At 42.0% G+C, this 27,242-nt stretch overlaps 1 protein-coding gene across 1 annotated transcript; it reads left to right on the plus strand.

Annotated features, from left to right (window-relative positions):
- The first annotated feature begins 1,809 nt into the window (after nt 1-1,809).
- On the plus strand, nt 1,810-26,469 carry LOC134210891 (regulator of G-protein signaling 7-like). The gene is made up of 7 exons (XM_062687303.1): nt 1,810-1,825; nt 2,168-2,864; nt 20,323-20,658; nt 20,717-21,435; nt 21,501-21,614; nt 25,486-25,611; nt 25,671-26,469. The coding sequence occupies exons 2-7, from the start codon at nt 2,820-2,822 to the stop codon at nt 25,996-25,998; spliced, it is 1,668 nt and encodes a 555-aa protein (XP_062543287.1). The 5' UTR covers nt 1,810-1,825; nt 2,168-2,819; the 3' UTR covers nt 25,999-26,469.
- Nucleotides 26,470-27,242: the final 773 nt, after the last annotated feature.

Here is a 27,242-nt window from a genome sequence, read left to right on the forward strand (position 1 = left end):
AAATAATTGCATTATGGACTTTTGTTTTCGTTTCCTTGTTATTTTTTATTCCTCTCCTCCTACCTTCCAAGAGCTGTTGAACATAAAATAGAGTTGATATTTGTATCGGCAAAAAATATAGGAAAAATATAGAACTTATAATATGGTGAGAGATATGTGATTTAGGCATTTTTAGAATAGAACTTTTTTCACATTTTCCATAAGAGTCATTTTGATTAATCTAATAACAATGAAAAATGTTTTCAAATTGAATCTATGACAAAAGGCCGAAAGGACAAAAGGTCAAAAGAAAGAAGTTCGAAAGGACAGAAGGTCGAAAGGGACAAAAGGTCGAAAAGAATAAAAGGTCGATCAAAAACAAGGTGATAACAAATTGGGTTGGTAGAAATTTGTGACATGCATTCAACTTCGAGCAGAACTCATCAATCAAAGTCGAAAAATGAGCAATTTTCAAAATTAAAAAAAGGAGTAATTACTATGAGACAATATTATGAATATCTAGATAGTTCTTTTTTATCCTTGAAGATTGTTGATTTAAGAAATTAATAAAACTTGTAGTTTGCGAGATTGATTATCTCCGTTTCAGTTTTTGTCTATTTTTTGCCCATTTCGATCTTTTGTTTCTTTCGACCTTTTGTACCGTTCGACATTTTGTACTTTCGACCTTTTGTACTTCCGGCCATTTGCTCATTCGACCTTTTGACTTTCAACCTTTTGTTTTCGACCTTTTATCCTTTCGACCATGTGTCTTTCGACGTTCTGTCCTAACCCTTCAAATTAGTTTCGAATCAAGATGCAAGAAAATATAGTTTATTTGCTTTTAAATAAGATCAATAAAAGTATATAAACGCCCAATCATGCTTTGGTAGTTTTGGCCACCCCTTAGCCTAATCATTGTGCAGTGAAGAGATCCGCACACGGAAGCTTGGCAGACGGCAGGATGTGAGATTTAAATCGTTACAAATATTGCCCTCCGCTATTTTTCAAATCCAGTTCTTCCTGTCTGCCGTATCCTAATGGAACGGATCAAATCTGTATTTTTCCCTCTAATTCTATTATGAACATATACGTCTATGTTTGGAAGATGATATTAGCATTTCCATATCATCGAAAAAGTGTACCATGAAATTGTCCACCGTCATGAAAAATCCGGAAAAACTTTGTCCGTCAAGCAAAAAATTTTCAAAACAATAAGTTTAGGCAATGAATATTATAAAAATATTCCCAGGTCATGCATGTCTGATAAATATTGACTCTGCCCCCGGGAAATCAGAAAAGCTGACTCAATTATTGACCTTATGTAGAGTCGTTTGACGAACCGAGATGACTATCTTAGTTCGAAAAACAGCTCTGCACGCAGTCAAACATTGCACGTTTGACCAACAATTTTATCCAAATTAATTGTGTGCATGAGATGTAAGAATATCTATACTGAAAGTTTTCCTTATTTTTCGAGCATACACATACAGACAGTGATTTTCTCAAATTGTCGAGTTGAAATAATTGTTATATATTTTTAAGTCTCCGTGCCTGAGTTTTTGTCTTTAGAGTAAAATGAAAATCTTCCGGTACACTTTATTGTACGAGAAAATCAAAACTAAGGAGAATTATTAGCGCATGAGGATTTCTATAACATTCTCCCCTGACACACAATCTGGATAAAAATATATAGACGAGGGAACAACATAGTGCAAGCACCACGCGACAGATGTTCATGACGCGCTGACTATAGTTGTTTGTCGGATATCGAAGGGTGCAAACGTTCGCTATAGGAGACACAGCGGGAATCGTTCATGATTCAGAGTTTCGGAGCGTGGTTTGTTGGGTGGATAGCTGGATGGTGTTCTCGGAGACGATTAGACCAGCAACAACTCTTGCAGTATATCGGCTGGTAGTGTCCACCCAATTGGATCCCCCTCCGTAACCAATCGTCGCGAGAGCGACGCGTCGCATTCGGTCATTTAGAGCGAGAGCGTCGCTTCCATCAATCTGGAGTTGTGAGAGGAAGTGCGTGTGGGAGATCCCAAAGAAAAGAACAGTTTGGGAAATTTTTCCCAAGTTTTCCTCCTATTTTCTCTTATACTTCGTTTTTCAACCTGTACACTTTTGACCCTGATTATCAGGCAGGCTGGAAGAATTTCGTGTGGAAATTAAATGATTTTCCCAGTAATCGGAACCCCCGAGCAGTGGATTTCCAAGTGAAAATGAGTGATTCCCCGTGATACACATCAGGATTGAGGAAAGCATTCAAGAAGTGTGCGGTGCTAAGCAGAAACAATGTGAAAAATTTCAGCAGTGATGGTTCACAAGTGTTTCCAATTTCACTCCAATTTTCACACTTTTCTGAGCACCATACACCCTCTATAAGCATTCTTTGAGCAACGGCGTGCATAGCGTTACGATCTTTTAAGTGCAATACTCGTTAAATCCGTCAGTGATTGAAGTGGTGCATTGGAAGTAAAAAAATCTATCGTCAGTTTTTCATCGTTGCGAAGCGCTACAAGGGAGAAAAAAAATGAATCGCAAATCGGATTCTCCATGATGGATGTATCGCCAGCAGTCATCAGTAGCATCGCCGTAGATATCGTTTGATAGAAGCAGAAAAAAGAGCGTCACCAAAGGGTAAGCAGACGGCGGTGGAAGGACATCGTCTCCGTAGAGCCGTAGAGTGATATGGCAGCAATTTTCAGCGCTAATCGAGCATCCTAAGGAATTTCCGCTCTGCTTTCGCTGTATGCAATTAGAATCGGTCCCATTGCGAAGTGAAGGGACGTCGATTGCACCACCGGTTTTCTCAGGTGCCAACACATCTTGTGTGAATGCGGGATGAATTCCGGCAACCAGGGGAGGCCAGTGAGGATAACGTAAGTTGTTGAATGTTTAGTGTTCTAGACAAGTTGTTCAAGTATTAAATCGGTCGCTAAGCACTGATGGGAAAACAAATACATGCGCTCGATGCATGTAATAAATAATACAGACTCGTAGATTATAATGTGGGAACGTATCGAAGAGGCTTTTATAGATAATGTGATGAATGTGAGAAAATGACTAAAAGCGAACCCGTAATTTACAATTCCAGGCTTCTTTTAGACTATTTCATTATTCAAGTTTTTGAGTTTCAAGTTATTCAAATGATAACCTACACGTGCTTTATGAAATAGACTGTAATTGGTCGGGGTTCAGCGAAACCGCACCAAGCGCCTTTTTGACTGACTTGTGATATATTTTGTTTGTAGAATGGAAACGGAAATAAATGTACATCAATTCATTTGTACATGTGTTTTTGGATATCGTCAATTATAGGATGGAAGAATATCTGATACGATTTGTGATCAATTGGATCTACTACGCAAAAATTTGTGCGTGAAAATAGATTTTTTTTGGCACTTGGTGCGATTTGGATTTGGAGTTCACTCCTGCCAGTTATTAGAGAGAATGTGTGGATTTTATTTCCTCCCTTCTTCTTTATTATGTTCCGATGAATGAAAAACTGTGAACATGTAAGATTCATTATTACAAAAAAGACAATGTTTTAGGTGGCTGTGTAGAAATCATCTGGCTTACACGTGTTTTCCGACCTTTTTGAAGAACTATGTAGAAAAACTTGTAAAAATCCGCGTAAAAATCGCGTAACCCACGTAAATTCCAAAAACCTGTGCTACATAGATTAGAATGTGTACCTGCACACAGCACAACTTTTTGGCCATAAAAAATCTGAAGTAACACCCCTAGATTTACACGCATAACCAACAATTTATAAACCTGTTTTAAATTCCTGAAGTAAAGAGCCCCGCACATAGTATACGTTTGCGTTGCGTTTGACAGTTTTCCTATGTGAAATGTGTCAGACGCAACGCAAACGTATCCAATGTGCAGGACTCTTAAATGGGATAAGAAAATTGTTTTGAGCTTTTAGTGGAATGTCTTCACTTGTCATAAGGGGTCGTACACTTATTACGTAAGCATTTTTTCTGGGTTTTTCAACCCCCCCTCCCCCCATGTAAGACTTTTTTCATACAAATGATTTTTTATTTATATGGAGCGTAAGATATTGAACGACCCCCCCTCCCCCCATAAGTGCTTACGTAATATGTGTACGGCCCCTAAGACGAGTTCGTACAATTCCATTGATTTCCACCACTTGATTGTACCTTGACAGATACTTATTTACGAGTGCACGTATGCACGAGAAACTGAAAGCGGCCTTCCTGTTGAGGTCGATATACGTATCTGTCGAAAATACTATCAAGTGGCGGAATTAAATGGAATTGTACGAACTCGTCTTATGACAAGTTAAATGTGATGCAAACTCTATATGGAACGAATACTTTGGATTTTACTCACTCGAACTGACATCAACTTGATGCGTTATAGGTACAGATATGTTCTGTTTTTATCAACACGGTCCGTGAGTTTCAGTTGATAAAATCGGAATAATTTTCTTTGACAATTGCTGGGAGAATGTACGATTTTCAGGTTCTAACATTTATAAATGGTAAAGGACTGTCCATAAATCACGTGAACATGCCACTGAGTGCTGAGGGTTAGTGAAAAGACATAGGAAATGTATATTGATCATCAATGGTGACTGGTTGAGGTACCTGGTAAGTGAGGAGTGCTTCAAGGGAACGTCCATAAATTATGTTAAGCAAAAATTAACCATTTTCAATCCTTCCTCCCTTCATTGTTCCACTTTTTGTATGAAATTTCCAAAAAAAATATATGAACAGTCACACTTTTAAAAACTCTCCCCTCCCACTAAAAGCGTGACGTAATATATGGATGTTTCCTACGATAAGGTGGCATCCGTTGATAACATAATCTCTAACTCTTAACCTGTTGCCAACACTGCAGCAGCGAGAACATCTGTGACGTCATAGGCGTCCGAAATAAAAGTTGCCACGGCGTCGACGTCTGCCGCATCCACGTGTCGTCATGGTGATCAAATCAACAAACATCGAAGTATGCCATGCATGAAAATCTAGAAAAATCTACACTTTTATCAAGAACTTCAAGCCATCCAGAAGCAAATTAAATGTACTTAATCTAACTTATTCTAAAATAAAATAGTATAGTAAAACTTATAAGTTAGTAATTATTAGTGAAAAGGTGAGAAATTGCCAATAGTAAAGTGCCTGTCTGTTAGCTTTGTGGTATTGTACTGTGAGGTTTGTGAGTGTCCGGTGTCGTTGGCGGGATCCTGAATGTGGCCAAACCTGAGGCTCCACCCCCCGACGCGCAACATCCTGAAATCGTACAGTCTTTTACCGCAGACAGGTGAGTTGGTGTGACGGTGCTTCTGCTGTGCCCGTTAGCTCAATGAACGCGTAATTTACATTGGTCCTTCTCCCCGACAGGTTAGTTGGTGTGACGTTGCTTCTGCTGTGCCCGTTAGCTCACTGAACGCGTAATTTACATTGGTCCTTCTCCCCGACAGGTGAGTTGGTGTGACGGTGCTTCTGCTGTGCCCGTTAGCTCACTGAACGCGTAATTTACATTGGTCCTTCTCCCCGACAGGTGAGTTGGTGTGACGGTGCTTCTGCTGTGCCCGTTAGCTCACTGAACGCGTAATTTACATTGGTCCTTCTCCCCGACAGGTGAGTTGGTGTGACGGTGCTTCTGCTGTGCCCGTTAGCTCACTGAACGCGTAATTTACATTGGTCCTTCTCCCCGACAGGTGAGTTGGTGTGACGGTGCTTCTGCTGTGCCCGTTAGCTCACTGAACGCGTAATTTACATTGGTCCTTCTCCCCGACAGGTGAGTTGGTGTGACGGTGCTTCTGCTGTGCCCGTTAGCTCACTGAACGCGTAATTTACATTGGTCCTTCTCCCGACAGGTGAGTTGGTGTGACGGTGCTTCTGCTGTGCCCGTTAGCTCACTGAACGCGTAATTTACATTGGTCCTTCTCCCCGACAGGTGAGTTGGTGTGACGGTGCTTCTGCTGTGCCCGTTAGCTCACTGAACGCGTAATTTACATTGGTCCTTCTCCCCCGACAGGTGAGTTGGTGTGACGGTGCTTCTGCTGTGCCCGTTAGCTCACTGAACGCGTAATTTACATTGGTCCTTCGAAAGCCACCGACCGGCTTATATGGAAAAACAGGTACGTTGCTCTAGTCGTAAGAATCGTGGTATTGCACCCAAACGGTTAGACAATTACGTCGTCGAGATACCGAAACTCGGTGAGATGCTTCGTACTCCACCAAACCAGCAGAATCTGAATACCCACCGGAACATGGACGTCGCTGCCACCACGACCATTACAGGAGATCAGGTCGATGTGCCGGAGAACAAATCGGTCGTATCCGATGCCGCAAAAGATGATGCTAAAACTGGATTAATATCAAACCGATCCGGAACCTCGCGAAGCAGCAAAACTGACAGTCAAATCAAGATCTTGGAGTTAGAAGAGCAAAATGAGGTGGCTGAGCTGCGAGCTTCTATCGAACGAGACAGAATCGAAGCAGAAAAACGACTAGCGGAGCTGCAGATTCAACATGATCTGGCATTGAAGACGGAACAACGGAAGGCTGAATTCCAAAAGCGGAAGATGGAACGTGATATAAGAAAGATTGAGCTGCAGTCGACCTCCAGTCATCGATCGAACACCACGTACGGAACGAGTATGTATAGCAATGCATCGCGACGTATTGTGGATTGGCTTGCTAATACAAAGAGGGACAAACCATTGGACGTTGATGAGTCACCCTATCGAATGGATCCACCGTTTCATGGAACACGGGGTGCATCTGGTGCGCCACCTGGAGCGATAAACGTATCAGCAGTCGGCGCTAATCAAGCACAAGTCGCCATACCTGACGTGAATGGCGTTTTATCCCAAGCTTTCAAAGCACTACAAAGCAGAAATATGAAAGATTTGCCATTCTTTACAGGCGATGTTATGGAGTGGACGGTATTTGAGAACGAATTTAAAACGTCTACCGAGGAATTCCAGCTTACTGATCGTGACAATCTGAGACGACTGAATAAAGCGTTGCAGGGAAAAGCACGTAAGACCGTAGAAGCCCTGCTCTCGTCTCCCGACAATGTGAATCAAATCTTGAGAATGCTGAAGTCCAATTTCGGTCGCACCGAATGGGTAGTTGCGAATAGACTGGAAGCGTTGAGAAATCTGGAGAACGTTAAGGAGGGAAGCATAGAATCTTTTCGTACCTTTTACAACGCGGTAATTGGTACCAAGATTGCGATGGCAAACGCGAAGGCGGATAACTATTTGATGAATCCCGAGCTCATCTGTCACCTGGCTGATAAATTGCCTGCTTTCAGCAAACAGATGTGGGTTCGACACAAGGCCGCTTTGATGAAAGAAGGCGAAGTCATCGAGTTCAAAACTTTCTCTCGTTGGTTGGAGGATGAGATGGACAACCAACTTGCAAGTCTCAACCCTGTGTTCAACGCCAAAAAGTCCAGCTACCAACCGAAGCAAAAACCGATGGTACTAAACATTACCAGTCGCAACAACGAAGAAACCAGAAAATGTCCCTTGTGCTCAGCAAGTTCTCACTGTGGTCTGGAGAAGTGTGAACAGTTTCGTAAACTGTCGGTTGCTCAGCGTCGATCTACAGCAAATTCCTGCAAGGTTTGCTATATATGCCTGAAGTCGGACCATGCCAGACGGAACTGCAAGTCCGATAAGAAGTGTTCGATCTGTAAGAAGAATCATCACGAGCTAGTACATTCCGACGAACCCACAAGAAGTCCGAGGTACCATCGCACCGAACATCAAGAGAACGTATGTAACGTGAATGGGAAGAACATGAACACACTGCTCCGCGTCGGCAAGGTAAAAATTCGAGGACCAAAAGGTGTAGAGGAAGTGTTCGCGCTTTTCGATGAAGGCTCTTCGCTATCAATGATGGATGCTGCTGTTGCTGAGAATATCGGACTACGAGGACCGATTGCACCCGTAACGTACAGATGGACGAACGGAATATTGCACAAGGAGGAGCAATCGATGCTGCTTTCATTCCGTATATCTGGACCATCGGAACAAGCGAAGTGGTACGAAGTGAAGAATATTCAAACGGTTAACAATATAGCTTTACCTCCGCTGAAATTCGACATGGCAAAAGTAAAACGAATGTATCCAATGCTGGATGAGGACAAATTAGCTGCAATTCAAGGTGCTCGTCCCTGTATGCTGATTGGGTCGAACAACGCGGGTCTGATCGTACCTCTGAAGACTGTGCAATACTCGCTCAACGGTTTACAGTTGACACGATGCCACCTGGGATGGACTGTACATGGAGTAATTGACTCTGCCGTTGCTGGATCGGGCGGTCAACATGCGTTGCTGTGTACCGATAACGATGACATCGAGCTTACAGACCTGGTGAAGCAGATGTATAAGGTAGAAGACTTTGGTATCTCTGGTCAGTCGACGGTAATGGCTGATGAAGATCAACGTGCACTAGATATCATGAATCGCACAATCACACGCCGAGGGGAACGCTTCGAGGTAGGGCAGATTTACAGATATAACAATTTCGTCTTCCCGGATAGTAAACCTCTAGCTCTGCGCCGGCTTCAAACCATTGAGAAGAAGATGGACTCGAACCCTGAATTTGCAGAAAAATACTGTAGCAAGATTCAAGACTACCTCGATAAGGGTTATGCCAGGAAACTCGAGCCTGAAGAACTGTCAGAAAAATCTAACACCTGGTATCTGCCTCACTTCAGCGTGGTGAGTGGAGAGAAGTTTCGTTTGGTCATGGACGCGAAAGCAAAGTCGCATGGATTCTCTTTGAACGATCTGCTCTTGAAGGGTCCGGTTTTCGTTCCTCCGCTGATTGCAATCTTGGTACGAGCAAGGATGAAGAAGATAGCTTTCGTAGCTGACATCCGGGAAATGTTTCACCAAGTGCGCATCCGTCCTGAAGATCAAAATTCCCAACGTTTTCTATGGCGTGGTATGAACCGCACGGTTCCACCAGATGTATACGTGATGAAGGTTATGATATTTGGCGCGGTTTCGTCCCCATCGATGGCACAATTCATAAAGAATTTCAATGCAAAGGAACTGGAAGAAAAGCATCCTGGCGTCGAACGAGCAGTTGTTAAACAACATTATGTCGACGATTATTTCGACTGCGCTGACACTGAAGAAGCGGCAATCGAACTGATCCAACGCGTGATAAATGTTCACGAGCAAGGCGGATTCAAGCTGGCGAAGTTCTCTTCGAATTCCAAAACTGTGATCGACTCGCTCGATCCTGAAATTATGGCCGGCTGTAGAAAAGGTGAGGTTCACGTTCTCGGAATTAGATTGGACCTACAGTCCGGTGAATTTGTTTTTCCATTGACTTTCTCAAACCTGGATGAGCGCTTCCAAAGTGGCGAAGCCATTCCAACAAAACGGCAGCTGTTGAGGTTCATGATGAGTATCTTTGACCCACTTAGTTTTCTCAGTCCAATAACAATACAACTGAAGATTATCTTCTTCCAAGAGCTGTGGCGGTTGCAATCCGGTTGGGACGATGAAATTCCCGACGGACTGGTTCCCAGATGGACGGATTGGTTGGTCGAAACTAGGAAGTTAAACGAAATTCGTTTCTCAAGGTACTATTACCCTGCGGTTTCGTCTTTTTCCAATGTGGAATTACATGCCTTCTGTGATGCGAGTGACAAGGCGTTTGCTTGCGTGGTATATATGGTTCATCGTAGTCAAGGTAAAGTTCATGTGGCCCTGGTATATGCCAAGTCAAGAGTGGCGCCCCTAAAGTCACAAACTGTACCACGCCTGGAACTACAAGGATGTGTTCTCGCAAGTCAGATGGTGAGCGTACTACAAACGGAGATGATGGTGGATATTACCAGGGTGTACTTCTGGACCGACTCTAAGATCTGCTTGAGTTGGCTGAAGACAGGTCAAAACTGACCGCGTACGTTGGCGCACGTGTGATGCGGATTAAAGAAAATGGACACGGAACCGATTTGTGGCGCTGGGTTCCATCACAGCTGAATGTGGCTGATTTGGCCACGAAATGTTCAAAGTTTGGCAATATGCATGAGTGGTTGCGAGGTCCAGACTTCCTTCATCGCGACAGTATGTACTGGCCTACTGAGGAACCATTGGCGATGTCTACTGCAGAGCTGGTAAATTTTCAATCTGAAATCATCGTCGATAGTAGCACCAATCTGTTGTGTTACACTGTACACGAAGAAGCATCGATTGAGGTACCCGACATTTCAAGGTTCTCAGATTTCAATAGGCTGATCAGATCAACCGCATACTACCTGAAAATGAGAAAACTGTTAGTATTGCCAAGATCCGAGAAACCTGATCGTTTGACGATATCTGTTCAAGAAATATCCGACGCTAGAAATAATTGGTACAAGAAAGTACAAGCTGAAGTCTTTGGGCCAGAGCTGTATAATCTGAAGAAGACAGGATATGTGAAAGCTAACAGCCGATTGAGAACGTATTCTCCATTTCTCCACAATGGAATCATCCGCATGCGAGGTCGTGTTCAAGATAACAACCAGTCGTTCGAAGTAAACAACCCCGTGATTCTACCTGACAATCATCCGTTTTCAACATTGATCATTCGTATGTATCACATTGCGAACGCGCATCAGGGGTTGGAGGCAGTCATCAATAACGTCAAGGAACGCCACCGTATACTGAAGATCCGTTCGCAAGTAAAGAAGTATGCACTGTCTTGTGTGAGGTGTCGAGAACTGAGAGCGAAACCAACTGTTCCGCAAATGGAAATCTACCACCGGAAAGAACGACTCCGTTCGCGTATCCGTTCACCTGTACCGGAATCGATTATTTCGGACCGCTATCTGTGAAGGTCGGCCGTCATCTAGAGAAGAGATGGATAGTGCTGTTTACCTGTATGACATCAAGAGCAGTACACCTGGAGATTGTGCCGTCACTCGATACGAATAGCTGTTTAATGGCCATACGATGTTTTATGGCTATCCGTGGTCTACCGCAGTTCATCATGACCGATAATGGGACTAACTTCATCGGTGCTGACCAAGAGTTGAAGACACTGGTAAAAACACTCGATCAGCCGCAGATCGAAAGTTCCTTGAGCGTTAGGGGTGTGCAGTGGAAATTTATACCGCCTGGCGCTCCGCATTTCGGAGGTTGCTGGGAGCGACTAGTGCGTTCAATCAAAACCGCTCTTCGTGCGATGCTGCGGGAACAACACCCTACGGATTTAGTGCTTCGAACAGCATTGTGCGGAGCAATGTATACTGTCAATAATTGATCGCTAGCACACGTTGCCTATGACCCTCTGAATACGGAACCGTTAACGCCAAACATGTTACTACTGGGACGTAGCAATATAATTCACTTTGAACACGATTTTGACGAAATGGATCTGAACTTTCATGCTGCCTACAAACATTCGCAGACATTTACTGACCGTTTCTGGCGCAGATGGGTAGCTGCATACCGTCCGGAGCTCATCCGGAGTCGCAAGTGGCCCGACAACAGATTGTATCACGAATACAAAGTTGGCGACCTTGTGATGATTGTGGACGAATCATTACATCGTGGCAATTGGCCAAAGGGTGTAGTGGAAAAAATCTATCGTGGACCAGATGGAAATATAAGAACTATTGAAATCAAAACTTCCAAATCAACCTATAAGCGACCTGTCAGCAAAATCGTGTTGCTTGAAGCCATCACCTCGGTTCCTGGGCCGGAGAATGTTGCCAACACTGCAGCAGCGAGAACATCTGTGACGTCATAGGCGTCCGAAATAAAAGTTGCCACGGCGTCGACGTCTGCCGCATCCACGTGTCGTCATGGTGATCAAATCAACAACCATCGAAGTATGCCATGCATGAAAATCTAGAAAAATCTACACTTTTATCAAGAACTTCAAGCCATCCAGAAGCAAATTAAATGTACTTAATCTAACTTATTCTAAAATAAAATAGTATAGTAAAACTTATAAGTTAGTAATTATTAGCGAAAAGGTGAGAAATTGCCAATAGTAAAGTGCCTGTCTGTTAGCTTTGTGGTATTGTACTGTGAGGTTTGTGAGTGTCCGGTGTCGTTGGCGGGATCCTGAATGTGGCCAAACCTGAGGCTCCACCCCGACGCGCAACATCCTGAAATCGTACAGTCTTCCCCCGCAGACAGGTGAGTTGGTGTGACGGTGCTTCTGCTGTGCCCGTTAGCTCACTGAACGCGTAATTTACATTGGTCCTTCTCCTGACAGGTGAGTTGGTGTGACGGGGCTTCTGCTGTGCCCGTTAGCTCACTGAACGCGTAATTTACATTGGTCCTTCTCCCCGACAGGTGAGTTGGTGTGACGGTGCTTCTGCTGTGCCCGTTAGCTCACTGAACGCGTAATTTACATTGGTCCTTCTCCCCGACAGGTGAGTTGGTGTGACGGTGCTTCTGCTGTGCCCGTTAGCTCACTGAACGCGTAATTTACATTGGTCCTTCTCCCCGACAGGTGAGTTGGTGTGACGGTGCTTCTGCTGTGCCCGTTAGCTCACTGAACGCGTAATTTACATTGGTCCTTCTCCCCGACAGGTGAGTTGGTGTGACGGTGCTTCTGCTGTGCCCGTTAGCTCACTGAACGCGTAATTTACATTGGTCCTTCTCCCCGACAGGTGAGTTGGTGTGACGGTGCTTCTGCTGTGCCCGTTAGCTCACTGAACGCGTAATTTACATAACCCTTTCGGGACGGATGGGTCATATACGTCCAGCCTTTTAGATTGCTTGTGAAAAATCACAGAAGAGAGCTAGGTCGCCAGTTTCTTTAGGAAAAATGTTCATCGGGATCTCGGCTACCCAGGAAAAATATTGGAGGTCAAGTTTGACTATACCCTGAAGACCTAGATATCCAAAACCTTGGGAAGATTTTGCTTCTGACAGCTTGCAAATGAATCTGAAATATGTTGATCCTATTCCACATTGTTTAATAAATATAAACACTCAATCGAGTTTATTTATCCTGATCTTTGAGACAATTTGGCTGCTGACTTTTTGTTAAGGCGTATAACGGACTTTGCATAAAACAATACGACTTCCAGAATACTTTAGCCAACCGTAAAGGCCTGCAATTGCAAGTGCAGATGATGATTGAACTCATATAAGCTAAATGGACTCACTGGGATATCATATCTAACATCATCCATAAGTTGATTAAGTAAGATCTGAAATCCATGGCGTAATAAGATGTAATACAGTCGGTATCGAGGTGTGGAACACAAGTTCTTGGCGAATAGTTCGAAAGGACTATCAAAGAAGCTATGAAAATATTTTAGTATGGCATCATTTGTTTCAACGAATCAATATCGAGTCTTAGAACATCAACTCATGGAGGATGAACTGTAGCTTGTGAAAGGATTAAGCTATATTCTACCAGCTCGATGGAACTGCTGAGATGTTCAACGATGCACGAAAACATCGTTCACGATTTGGTTGATCGGGTAGATCACATGTTCCGAACTTGTTTGAACTCAGGGACGTTTTGGAGAAACTAAGTTGCCTATAGTTGCGTGTAAAAGTAATGAGTGAAATCCTATTGGCTCCATGTACCTGCTAATATGTTCAACAATGCACGAATACGTTGTTCAGGACTTGGTTGTTCGGTTATATCACATGTTCTGAACTCCAGGGCGTTTTGGAGCCCTTGAAATAGTTAACATTTATTCAAAACTTGATCAATTTATGGCTTATGATCACATATATATTTTTGGATTTTGGACTTTTCAGTTATATCAGAACACCAAAGAACAATGAAATCCTTCGTCCTGAAGTAATAAAGTGCAAACAAAACCGCATCTAGTCACTTTTATTTCGAAGAGGGGAAGTCGGTGAAGAGAATTCTCTATTATTAGTTACGGCCTTATTATCGCTAGTGCTAGAAATATTATAAACACAACATTTAGCCAAAAACTAACCCAAGTTATTTTATTTTAGAAGCTTATTCTCTAAAACAATGATTGTATTTTCTTGTTGATAAAAACGGAATAATTTTGTTGACGTGACAAAATCGGAGCGTGATAAAATCGGAACGTGATAAAATCGGAACATATCTGTATTTGCACTCAGGAACTGCCTCCCAACATTACTTCTGGGAGATATGCATTACTTATTGTACTCGCTCATTCACACTCGCACAGGGATGCATCTCATATGAGTCCATCTTGGGTGCTCACCCTATCCGAGCCATGTGAGACTTGGCCTTTTTCGTTCTAACTTACCAATCACGAGTTAGTCATGCTTGTTGACTGCTGCTTGGCGCACCAAATCCTCTGCAAGCTGCAGGTAATCTGAGTGGTTGCAGTCGAAACTGCGTTCCACTTCTCCACCGCATGCCACATTCTCTTGATATGGGTATCCGGGGTTGTGTATCGACCGCAAACGTCTTGCATAACTTTTCTTTCGACGTCGAAACGAGGACAAGCGAACAGTATGTGTTCTGCAGTTTCATCAACACCTGGGCAGTCAGGGCAGACGGGGTACTCTGCGTGCACAAGCCTGAGCACCACACTTGGTGCTGTCAGAAGCAGTCATGGCCTGACAGGAATTGTGTCAGATGGAAGTGAACTTCCCCATGGGGTCTCCTGGCCCAGCTCGATATGTTAGGTATCAGCCGGTGGGTCCACCTACCTTTCGAGGAGTTATTTCGTTCGTGCTAGCATCTGGCGACCAAAGCATGGTACGCTTGCGGGCTCCTCTGGTGTCACGTAGCTCAAAACACTCCTCGTCTTCCTGGATGACCTGCCCAACTGGCATCATGCTCGCTATTACGCAGGCTGCATCGTGTGATATCGTGCGGTAGGCAGATATCACTCTGAAGCACATCAAGCGGTACGTACTCTTCAGCTTCCTCAGGTAACTGGTTACCCCCAGAGCTCTCGCCCAGGACGGGCCGCCGTACTATCCACACATTGGAACTGCACAACAGCAGTCGAAGCCCTCTTGCACGCATACTCAACATGGCTGCCGAAGGTTAGCTTGTCATCTATTATTAGGACCCCAAGGAGCGTCGATTCTACCACCTATGAGCAACCACCAGTCGGAGGGATTGCATCGTCTATCGACCGCCCAACTATCGCAAGCAGTGCACCGAATGCACCACCCCACCAATCATAGTGTCGTTTGCTATAATGACTGAGCGGGAACGAGCAAATGTAAAAACGAGAAATGGCAGAAACGTTTAGAATAGATGAAAATGGCTATCAAAGATACGATAAGACTAATCGTCAGTATAAAGGACTAGATAGCTGATAGTTTGAATGAGTGTCAATAGGGAGCAGAACTTAAAGCAATCCTGACATATCCAGGTGTGAAATCCAATGCCTTTCATCCATTTGATTCGCCCATTAGTCATCACTGAGTTGACATCTATGCACTATAGCGCCTTTTAATTTCTATTGACATCTTGGTACATTTATACTTATTTGTACATACAATTATTAGGTGCTGTCATCATGCTGATGGATTCACTTAAACTTTATCGGCAGCGTACAAGTGAATATCACTGCCGCTTACGCTGCCGCAGTCCAGTTGTCCATCAATAGTAGTCCATTGTGTAAACCCTGTCGGCTCTGTACATCATGGTTTCCCAAACTGTGGATCCCGACCCCCAGGGGGTCGCGAGCGAATTGTTGGTGGGTCGCGCAGAACAAATATTAATTGCAGCTCGAATGCCGAACCTTTTGATCATTTTTTTTTCAGGAACATTATTTCAAGTTCAAACCGCATTTTATTTTAAATATCCATCACCACGCTATTTTATTTAAACATTTATGCCTAAAAGCTGTCCCCTTAATGAAGTAAAATAAAAACGCTAACATTTTGACAAACAATACCATGTTCGTCATTTTTTGCATTTGTACATGTAAGGTAACGTGAATATTTTTTATGTGGAAGAAGCCGAAACAGATGACATTCTGATTCAATTAATGCTTAAGACGACTTGGTAAAATGCATTTTTTCATTGGTGGGTCGCGAGACATATAGAATTTTACTAGGTGGGTCGCATACCCTAAGGTTTGGGAAGCTCTGCTGTAGATCAATACACCTGAGGAGGGTCATAAAGCCACAGCTACTGGTTGATGGTCAAGCGTCCCCCATAGTTGGGCGAGCTCGTCTCGTGATTCGTTCTTCGCCGCCACACACCGTCCTCTTGCACACCGCTAAAGATAGTTATAAGCACACGTCTTTCGAATACCTCGAGTGCTTACAAGTCCTCTTCGAGCATGTCCAAGTCCTCTTCCAAGTCTCAAGTTCGCAGAGGACCACCGGTCCTCTAAGCGTTCTGTCTGTACATGATAATTTGGTATGGGTGTGAATCTTTTTTGACCGCAGTTTCTTCTGGAACCCGTAATAGGCCCGGCACTTTTGCGAGCACCACTCGCGCTAAAAATGTTTTAGCGATTTGGATACGGACTGAGCACTTTTGCGAGCACCACTTGCACTCAGAATATTTTAGCGATTTTTCACACGCACTGAACACTTTTGCGAGCACCACTAGCGCTCAAAATGTTTTAGCGATTTGGATACGCATTGAGCACTTTGGCGAGCACCACTCGCACTCAAAATGTTTTAGCGATTTGGATACGCACTGAGCACTTTTGCGAGCACCACTCGCGCTCAAAATATTTTAACGATTTTTCACACGCATTGAGCACTTTTGCGAGCACCACTCGCGCTCAAAATGTTTTAGTCTGCGGGTGGTGCGGATTAGGAATGGGCGATATCGATACGATATATCGGGAATCGATATTTTCGCTTCGATTAATCGATATTTTGTATCGATTTTATTATGTTCGATATTTGACCGTATCGATTTTTTGTAGCTGATATCGGATTTCGATTTTTTCAGAGTGAAAATATAGCACATTAGGCACAATCTGTCAAAAACAGCGTATCTTCGATGTGTGATTCGATGATCTAAAATGGGAAATCTAAGTTTCATTTTTTTTTGCTGGTGCTTTTAATTTTTTGGGAGTATCGATATATCGGAATATCGATGTTTCAACGCCGATATATTTCGGCATCGATGTTTCGAAAATAAAAACATCGATTCGGCAGTATCGATATTTTTCCGAAAAACACCCATTTGCGGATAGAATCGATTTGGTTGTCAAACTGAAGCCAACATTTTTCCTCTGATGATGAAGATGGTCCTGCTACATACCCCTACAAAGGTTTCAGCTAGATGAGATTTGTCTATAAGATGAATTCTCCAATATTTTTTTCCGAGAAGTCTTCTGGTAGATTCACTGGCAGTTCCTCCGGAGGTTTATTTAAAAATTCTCCCGAGAGTTTCTTTAGAAATTTCTCCGGGTGTTCCACCAGTAGCTCTTCCAGGAAATCATTCTGGCTTTTTTCAGGAAATCATTTAGGCTTTCTCCAAAAAAATAGCTGGAAATTCCTACCGAAGTTCTTCCGATAGTTTTTCTGGGAGTTCCTCCGGGAGGTCCTCTAGGAATTCTTCTAGGAGTTTCTCCTGAAATTCCTCCGGGAGTTCTTACGGGAGCTCCTCCGGCAGTTCCTACGTGAATTCCTCCGGAAGATCCACCAGCAGTTTTTATGAGCATTTCTCCGGGAGTTTCACCGGCAGTTCCTTTGAGAAGGAACTCCCGGAGTAATTTCCGGAAGAACTCCCAGAGGAATTTCTGTAGGAATTCCCGGAGAAATTATCAGAGGAATTTTCGGAAGAACTGCCAGAGGAACTTCTAGATGAATTTATTGAAGAACTACAGGAAGAATTTCCGGAGGAAATCCTGGAGGAACTCTCGTAAGATCTTCTGGATGAATTCCAGGACGAACTCCTGGAAGAATTCTTAAAGGTCCTCCCGGAGGAGCTCCCAGAGAAATTTTACGAGGAACTTCTGAAGGAATTTGTAGATAAATTCCCAAAGAAAGCCTTAATGAACTCCTGAAAGAAAGTCTGAATGAATTTCCGGAGGAACTACTAGTGGAACTGCCGAAGAAATTTTCAGAGGAACAGCCGATGGAATACCCGGAGTTGAATTTCTAGAGGAACTTCCGAAATCTCATTTCCCTTGAAATTCCTGCCAAATATCCTCGAAGAATTCCCTGTGAAGTTCCTGGAGAGATTACTAGAGGAACTTTTGAAAAAACTCCTGGGGGAGCTCCCGGAGGAACTCCCACAAGCCCAGAGGAATTCTCACAAAGTAGTACTGAAATAATTATTGGAGAAGTTCATGAAGGAATTTCTGGGGAAATATCAGAAGGAATTCCCAAAAAAAATACCAGAAGGAATTAATGCAGAAATTACCAGATGAAATCCAGAAAGTATTCCCAGATGAATTACTGTTCTTTGTTTGTTCTGAAGAAATTCCTGAAAGAACTCTTGGGAGATATCCTGGAGGAACTCTAACATTATTTTCCGAATGAAATTCTGTAGTAAATTCCGAGTGAAGTCCGGAAAGAATTCTAGGACAATTTCGCGGAAAAAATCCCGGAGAAATTCCTGAAGTAAGAGAAGAATTTCCGGGAAATACTTGGACGAATTCTTGGAGAAATTTCTAGAGGAATTCTTGAAGGATATTCTGAAATAATTGCGGAAAGTATTCCAAAATGTAATTCTAGAGGATTTCGCTATTGAATTTATAGAGATATTTCCGGAAAAAGTCCTGGAAGTTATCCCGGAGGAATTTAAGGAAGAGTTCCTGGAGGAATGCCCGGAGCAGTTTATTATAGATTAGCAGATGAAATTAAGGAGCGAAATCGGAGGATTTCCGTCATAAATTGCTGAAGAAACTTCTAGTGGAATTTTGGGAGGAAATTCCGTATGTATTCTTGGTGGAACTCTAGAATGCATTCCTGAAGTAAATGTCGCAGATTTTCCTGGAAGAATAGCCAAAGAAATGTCTAGAAGTAAAACTTGAAGGGAAGAAAAGAAATCTTCAAGAAACTTCCACATGAATTTCCTTTAAAAAAAATAGTTGGGGGTTTCTAGATAAGGAGATATTACAATTACAGGAGAAGGACTTTCGAACGGTTTTCTGAGGAATTTGTGGATAACTTTCCGGAGGAATTTAAAAGTATAATTAGTATAATTTTCGAGGGAATTTAGAAGTTCCTAGGGGAGCTTCTAGAAAGATTTTTGAAATTTCATATAGTATGGATCCTGGATTCCCTTATAAGTTTTTTGGGAATCTTTTGAATTTCAAAAACCTATTTCTGAATATGATTGGATTGTAAAGTGCACATGTTTAAGCGAATTCATTTCAGTACCCGTTCGATCTTTCCACCATTTAGGGGGGGTGACGCCCCCCTCCCTGCCCCCCTCTGGCTACGCCCTTGTACTGAGCACTTGTTACGAGCACCACTCACTCTCGAAATGTTTTAGTGATTTGAATACGCACTGAGCACTTTTACGAGCAGTATACGCGTTTTTTTTGTAGTTTCATTTTGCATTTCTATTTTTAACTTTGATTATCTGGTAAATCGAAAAATTAATGCAAAGTTTAAACTATGCCAGGCAAGGATCGCCAAATGTGTGACCTCGTGCCATCGGAAAAGGACAAGCCGAATACGTTAGGTAATTGTCGGGAACAAAATAATAATTACGTGTCGTCCGTTACTAATCAGGGGAAAAAAACTGGTTGCTTTACAAACGTGTTGTAAGTCATGGCCTACTGACGCTTAATTCAAATTATGCCTCGTTCGCGCGGTTGCGTATGACCTGAGACGTATGACGAGTCACGTGAGACGTAAGATCGATTTGATAGATATCGGCAATGGATATTATGCATATTGCACACTGCCAACTGAGAAATCCATTTACTATAAAATCATGGCACACAACGACCTTCGAACCAGATAAGTAATTATTTAGTTATTTTCTAAACGCCTTGAGATATTGGCTTTTACCCTTTACCCTTTGCAATTCTGTATCAAAATATGTTATTGATATGATTTCAAAAACTCGATTTGTAATTCTTCGGATAATATTTTGATAGCACTCTGCTCGGTTGCCTTTATGGTGCTTATTGCATGAAAATTGTTGTGTAGGTGTAGGATTATCAATGCATTGTTGGAGAGTTCGATTCTCGGTCCGGTTTAGGATGTTTCTGGTTGGGTAACATTCTCGGCTCCCTGGATATACTTGCTACACAAGATACATACTCATGTAATGGCTGGCATAGAACAGCTTTGAATTAATAATTGAGGAAAGGAAATGCTAATAGAATACTAAGTTTTTTTTGTGTCTTTATTAGGGAGACTTTCTAATACTAAGTTGAAAAGTAGGCAAAGTTTCAGTTGGAATGTAGAGCCATTGAAGGAGGAAAGCAGGCATTAATTTCTTTTTATCTTCAAACATAATCGAAAATTTACAGATTCAACCCGTGAAAAGTAGAACACAGTTGTGGACCGGAACCATCGATGGGACGATGGTAACAATGACTACGGAGATCGACAAGGACAAGGCAGTATCAATCATTGTTCCGAAGAAAATGGCATCCAACGAGAAGGACAAGGACAAAGACCGGGATAAGGAGAAGGACAAGGACAAGATTGCAGTAAATAACGCCACCAGCAGTAACCCGGGTGTAAGTGGGTCCAGTGCTGGCAGTTCCGGAATCGGTCCTTCCGGTGGGAGCCGTGGTAGTCAGTCACACAACACGCAGGTTGTCATGAATCAGGATGCACCGAACATTTTAGTTTACAAGAAGGTATATACAATGTTTCAAATAAAAGTTTATTATCTTCGATAACAACCTATCTTTACAGATGGAGGGCATTGTGGAACGCATGCAAAGTGAGGACGGTGGGGTCTCAGTGCGTACAATTAAGGCATTCATGAGTAAAGTACCGTCCGTATTTACTGGGTCCGATTTGATTTCGTGGATCATGAAGAATCTTAAAATCGAAGAGGTCGCTGAAGCGTTGCACATCGCACATCTGTTGGCATCCCACGGGTACCTGTTTCCAATCGATGACCATCAACTGACGGTCAAGAACGACGGAACATTCTATCGATTTCAGACGCCGTACTTTTGGCCGTCGAACTGTTGGGAACCGGAGAACACTGATTACGCGGTATATCTGTGTAAACGAACGATGCAGAACAAGACTCGCCTGGAACTAGCAGACTACGAAGCAGAGAACTTGGCCAAGCTACAGAAAATGTTTTCACGCAAATGGGAATTTATCTTCATGCAGGCGGAGGCTCAGAGCAAGGTGGACAAGAAGCGCGATAAGCTGGAACGAAAAGTGCTCGACTCCCAAGAGCGCGCATTTTGGGATGTACACCGTCCGATGCCCGGTTGTGTTAACACCACCGAGGTAGATATTAAGAAGGCATACCGCCGTGGTGCCTCCACGCACGGCTCAGGCTCATCCGGCGCGGCCGTCAATAGCAATCCAATAGAGCAACTCACTAGACAAATTAAGCTCCTGAAACTCAAATTAGAACGTAGAACTATTAAGATCTCCAAAGTAGCCGAATCGTATGTTCTATATTATGTGTGAAAATGGCAATGATTCTGACGGAATTTTTTTCTCATTATTTCAGTTATATATCATATTTTGAACAATATAACGAATACGATTATTTTCTCACAACACCTGATCAGCCAAATCCATGGATAACGGACAATATTGAAATGTGGGATACTGATCGAACTGCGTAAGTACTAAAATTCGTGCATGCCTTGTCTGAACACTGCCGTAACGTAAGATCTTGCCTAGTCAGCTTCAAGCAAATTTATATATTCCTAATGGAAGTGGAACTCGTTAGATATTGCTTTACTGTAGTCAAATATAGTATTGAGTAATATTTGAGTATATTTTCTGTAATTGAGTTATTGACTATATTGATAATTGTAATTGAGTATTAAATATTATAATATATAATAATATAATAATTGGTAATTGATAATTTGTAATTGAGTATGTTTGCTGTAATAATTTAGAATATAATCTCCAATTGTGGGTACATAAAATATGTTCAAAACTGTGAAAATTTATCAACAATTATGGCGCGTTTTAAATTTCTTATATATAAGAAAGTCTTTTTCTAACATTTTTTATTGGAGAGGTATTACACATGTCGATTCAACACGAGCTACCCATGCGAACTATCACATAAAACTGCTGTAGAGTCGAGCTGCGCAATAGGGTCTCTGGTTTTCAACATGCTAGGTTTTTTTTATTTCCAGACTAAGGCCGGAGTGGCTGTTCATTGGTTCATTGGTGTCACATTTTTTAAATAAATCGTGCGCTTTTCAAAACGTAATCGGTAGCGTAGCGGGATGTGTATTACTTCATTATTCATTTATCTAGACTTCAAAAGGTCGGTGGATCTACTTTTACCTAATCGATTCAAATCACTCGCAGTTGTAGTTCAAAATTTTGGAAGCCTGGCCCATAATAGTCGTCTGTTTTTTGCCATATATGATGGATTATTCTCCTAACAATGCGATTTTTCTTCTGTTAATAATTCTTTTTAATCGGAAAGTATTGCGTACAACCAACCGGTGATTGTAAGATTTTCTAAAAATTCTGTATAAGAACTTACCAAAACCTGCATAAGAACTGGGCATATGCGAAAATTTTACATTCTTATACAAATATTGTATGAGACCTTACAATTTTGCAAGCTTTTCTTAAAACATTTGTTTGTGAGCTGACATTTTTGGTAGGCTCTCATACAGAATTGTTAGAAAATCTAACAGTCGCTGGTTGGATGTAGTTAAAATTAATAACGATTCCCGTACATTCTTTGTCACGACGTGTCTCTCAATTTATCTGCGGTGGTATTGTTTTCGACGGTCACCTAAGTAGGGTACTCATTAGAGTAGGGCGCAGTTGTATGGAAAAACGCAAACTTCGTCCGATCAAGTGAGATCAAGGTTTTTCTGAACCGTTTTGGGACCCCAATAAATTGTGCAAAATATGTAGGCTGACCATAAGTACCGTATTTAACGGCTAGATTTAAGGTCACACGTACTTGGGACTAGTTGGAAGGCTAGTTCACACATCAGGAGCTTGTCTGGAAATTTCGCTCCCATGTGTGTGGACGAGGATTCAGTTATGAAAAATTAGAGATTCGGCCCGATCTAGAATACAATCCGGTAGAAATCTCCGAAAATCCGAGCTGTAAACTAGACTATAAATTGGTCAGGATTTCGCGACTTTTCGCGACGATCTGCATGAGTTCCGCGTTTTTGGGAGCACATGGGAACAAAATCAATGGTCAGATCATTATTTCATATATTCTCCTCACATGCCTAAATTTTTCTTACAATATTACTGATTTGACTGTAAATGTATGATATGGGGTTGGGAGGGTGCATCAGGGCATCAATGAAGTTACAACTGGACAATGAAGTGGTAGCCAATCGGAGTCAAGGAAGGAAGGTATTAGTCGTTCCCGTCTATTACTTTTATCTCCAAGGTCACTCCTGGCAGAACCCAAGCTTCAAAGTGCTCGCGTTTTCGGGGGCACACCACTCGATACGGAAGCAACGCACAACTGTCATTTTTTTCACGCATGCTGCGACGCAACAAAACTAAATCAACAAAAATGACAGTTGTGCGTTGCTTCCGTATCGAGTGGTGTGTCCCCGAAAACGCGAGCACTTTGAAACTTGAATTCCGTCAGGAGAATAGAGGTAATAATCTATAGAGGACGATTGTCGCTGCGGTTCCCTTTGTTATCGTTCCCAAACATGTTGGGTACCTATCTGTCAAAACGTACTGATTTTTCCTTCGTTGACATTTAGTGCCCTATCCTCGCCAGCAAAAGATGTTTCGCCAGTGACGACAGCGGCAATCTTCCTCTATAGTTTATTACGTCTATTGTTAGGAGTGACCTTAACCAGTTGACGCGCCCTTCTTCAAAACAACCATCCCATGGAAAGCTTGACAAGTATTGCAAATTTCATTATTCTTTTTGTTGGATCATTCTGCTGGAAGGAGATTCTCATTTTCCCGTGGGTTTCGCGTAAGTGTCTCTGCTTACAGGTCCATCACCCCCATTTTTGGTCCTTCATACAGCAATATGTTGAATGCAAAATCATATTAAAATTTGACCTTACTATCAAGTGGAACCGCATGCAGAGCAAGACTCTAGCCAGGATGGTGGCTAACTACATACATACATACATGGGAACAAAATCAATGGACAAGATTCCCGAGGTGTGAGGCTACTTTTGGCGTCATTTAAATTAATTTCGATCAAAAAGAACTGTGAATTGAATAAATTTGACCTTTATTCTCATGCCCCAACCAAATTCATGGAAATAATTAAAATTACATTTAATCAATGTTTTTCCTTGTTGAGATTCTTGTTATTATTATACTTATATTCATGAAAAATCGATTTGGCACGCCCACTGTATTGCTCTTTTCGCATTTGTCTTTTGACATTTTTTCTTAAAACTATTTTTTGATATTTTCAATTGTTCAGAATTGAAAAGTTTTTGATATTGGTCAATAATAAAATCCTTAATTCATGCTTAAGAGTATATTAAAATAAAATTTCAAAATTCCCCACTTTTTTTAAATATGTGAGTGAAATATTTGTAGTTAAGTTTTCTTCCACAACTAACTTAACACAATAGAAGGTTACAGTGGTCAATGATTCACTCTAAAATATTTTTAATTTCTTGCACGGAGAGTGAAAATTAGGCTCATAAATTTTGAAATTTCCACAGCTCTTGAATTTTATCACAAGGTTTTTGACATGTTCCGTTTTTTGACCGAAATGATCTGGTCAGCCTTTGGCTCGATAGGTTGCGACCTCGCATGCCGCATCGCGTTTTAAATTTACATGGAGATTAGTATGGGAAAACGTACTTTTTACATTTTTGCTATTAGCGGCTTCAATTTATCATCAATCACGTGAAGCAATACATGCTAACGTAAAGTAAAGTCTGAAAGTCTGAAAGATGCCGAAAGACTTTGCCGAAGAAGGTACGTAGCTCGCAGTGCTGGCAGAATAAATGATTTTTTGCATACGGTTTGAACACTCAATCTTCGAAGCGTTATAACTTTTTTCGTGGACGTTCCAGCAACGTGCATTCCTCAGCAAAGTTTTTCGGCATCCTTTGGGTTATACTTTAACGCAATGTGCCACTTGGTTTACGATGAAATGAAACCTCTAGTAGTAGAAATGCAAAAATATACGTTCTTCCATACTAATTTCCATACAAACTTCAAACGCGATGCGGAAAGTGAGGAAGCAAGCAATCGGTCCCAAATTCTGCACAGTTGTTCAGAACCCAGAATGGCTTCGAAAAAACATTGATTTAGAAAATGACCATCACCCCCAACTCTAGTACTCATTAACCACATCGTTTTGTCGGGCTCGATACAAACTCATATGTGTAGTTTCTTTTCTTCTGGGGTATTTTTCCACTATATTTTTTTGCGCGTTGATTTGAAGGACGATCTAGCTTATCTTTTAGACATATTAGAACATCACTTTGGAAGCATTCCACAAAAAATTGTGACCCAAACAAATTGTTTAACCATTTTGTAACTTACATTTTCAGCAAAGACGTATCGCTTAAACGCGTGAAACGATGGGGTTTTAGCTTACGCGAGCTGCTGATTGATCCAGTAGGAAGGGAACAGTTTTCAAAGTTTCTGGATAAAGAATTCAGCGGAGAGAATTTGAAGTAATTTCATTCTGCATTTTTATCGTACATTTCCTTATGATCCTCATTTTCTATTTTAGGTTTTGGGAATCGGTACAGAGTATGAAAGCGCAACCTCAGTCGAAGGTGAAAGAAGCTGCCCACGCAATATATCTGGAGTTTCTTGCACCGGACGCTCCGTGCCCGGTAAACGTTGATTCGAAATCCATGGAACTGGCCCGGGAGGCGGTGAGCAATTCGGCACCACCGAATCGGTGGTGTTTCGACGTGGCCGCCGCCCACGTGTATCACCTGATGAAGAGTGACTCATACTCGCGGTATCTACGGTCCGACATGTACAAAGAGTACCTCAATGGGTCCAAGAAAAAGAACAAATCCATACCGAATTTGTTTGGAGTTAAACGTTAAGATGATGTATAAAGAGATGGTTTATGTCTGCGACGACATAGGGGAAAGATATTTTAGCGCGAATATTTGTAATGAACCCACAGCATTAGAAGCAAATCGACCGTTTTAAAATCAGGTTATACCAAACAGATGCCCATTGAATTGAACTGTAGATTTTCTAGTCAATAAGCAAGCAAGTTAAGACATTCTGTGAAATCAAAATCAATCCAAGAAACAAAACATAAGGAATTGTTGAATATACTTCAAAGTTAGTGTGATTTGCCAGAGTCTTGTCGATTCTCGGCATGGAAATAAAATGTATAAAACAACTATTATCTTCGATAATATTATTCACCTTGAAAGACGACATCACAAAATGCGGAAATATTCGATGGAAAAACGCTAAGACAGCATCCAATGAAAAATAGGAGTATTATTAAGAATCTGAAGAAAATATATACAATATAAATGATGTTGTGCCATCATAAATAAGGACTTTGTTTTGTGGATGACAGCCGTTTATTAAAACAGAAGATTAAGTTAAGGGAGAGGAAGAAAGCGTGGACCTCCCGTTTCAAATACATCCAAGTATTATAGACACCAAATATTTTTTTTAATCTTTCATTTATTTTGGAGGCTCAATTGCCGTGAAGCGTTCCGGAGCCGAATTCAAGTTTAGCAATTTATTTCTTGATTCTTAAACTCGCGGTTTGGTCGAGGTTAGGGAATACCAGAGACGATGTAATTATATGTCTGTAAACAACGTCTCTGGAGAATACAATAATACAGTAGGAAAGGGTGGGAATATAGGGTGCGTAAGTAATTACGATTCTGATGTTCACAGACAACGGGATGGGCAGAGTAAGATCACAGTCTTACATCAGCAACTTTCACAAATTGGTGGACGAGGGACATGTATTCGAGATCAAGGCCCGCCAACATTTCTCTAATAAGCTTTGGTTGTTTTCCTCGGACCCGGAGATGTTCAGTTAATGCAGATCTGGGGCCGCGATTCTCCTTGCATGCCCACACGACATGATCAATGTCCTGATAATCCTCGACGCAAACACAGAGATTGCATTCCGAGAGCCCCACTCTGAATAGATGTGCGTTTAAAGTGTAGTGATTGGACATTAGACGACACATGATTCGAATGAAGTCACGTCCTATATTCAATTCTTTGAACCATGGACGCTTCGACACCTGCGGGCGAATTGAATACTGTCATCTACCCAACGCCCCATTTGTCCATTTCTGCTGCCAGC

This window comes from Armigeres subalbatus, chromosome 2 (assembly GCF_024139115.2).
Source record: "Armigeres subalbatus isolate Guangzhou_Male chromosome 2, GZ_Asu_2, whole genome shotgun sequence".
NCBI classification, from domain to species: domain Eukaryota; kingdom Metazoa; phylum Arthropoda; class Insecta; order Diptera; family Culicidae; genus Armigeres; species Armigeres subalbatus.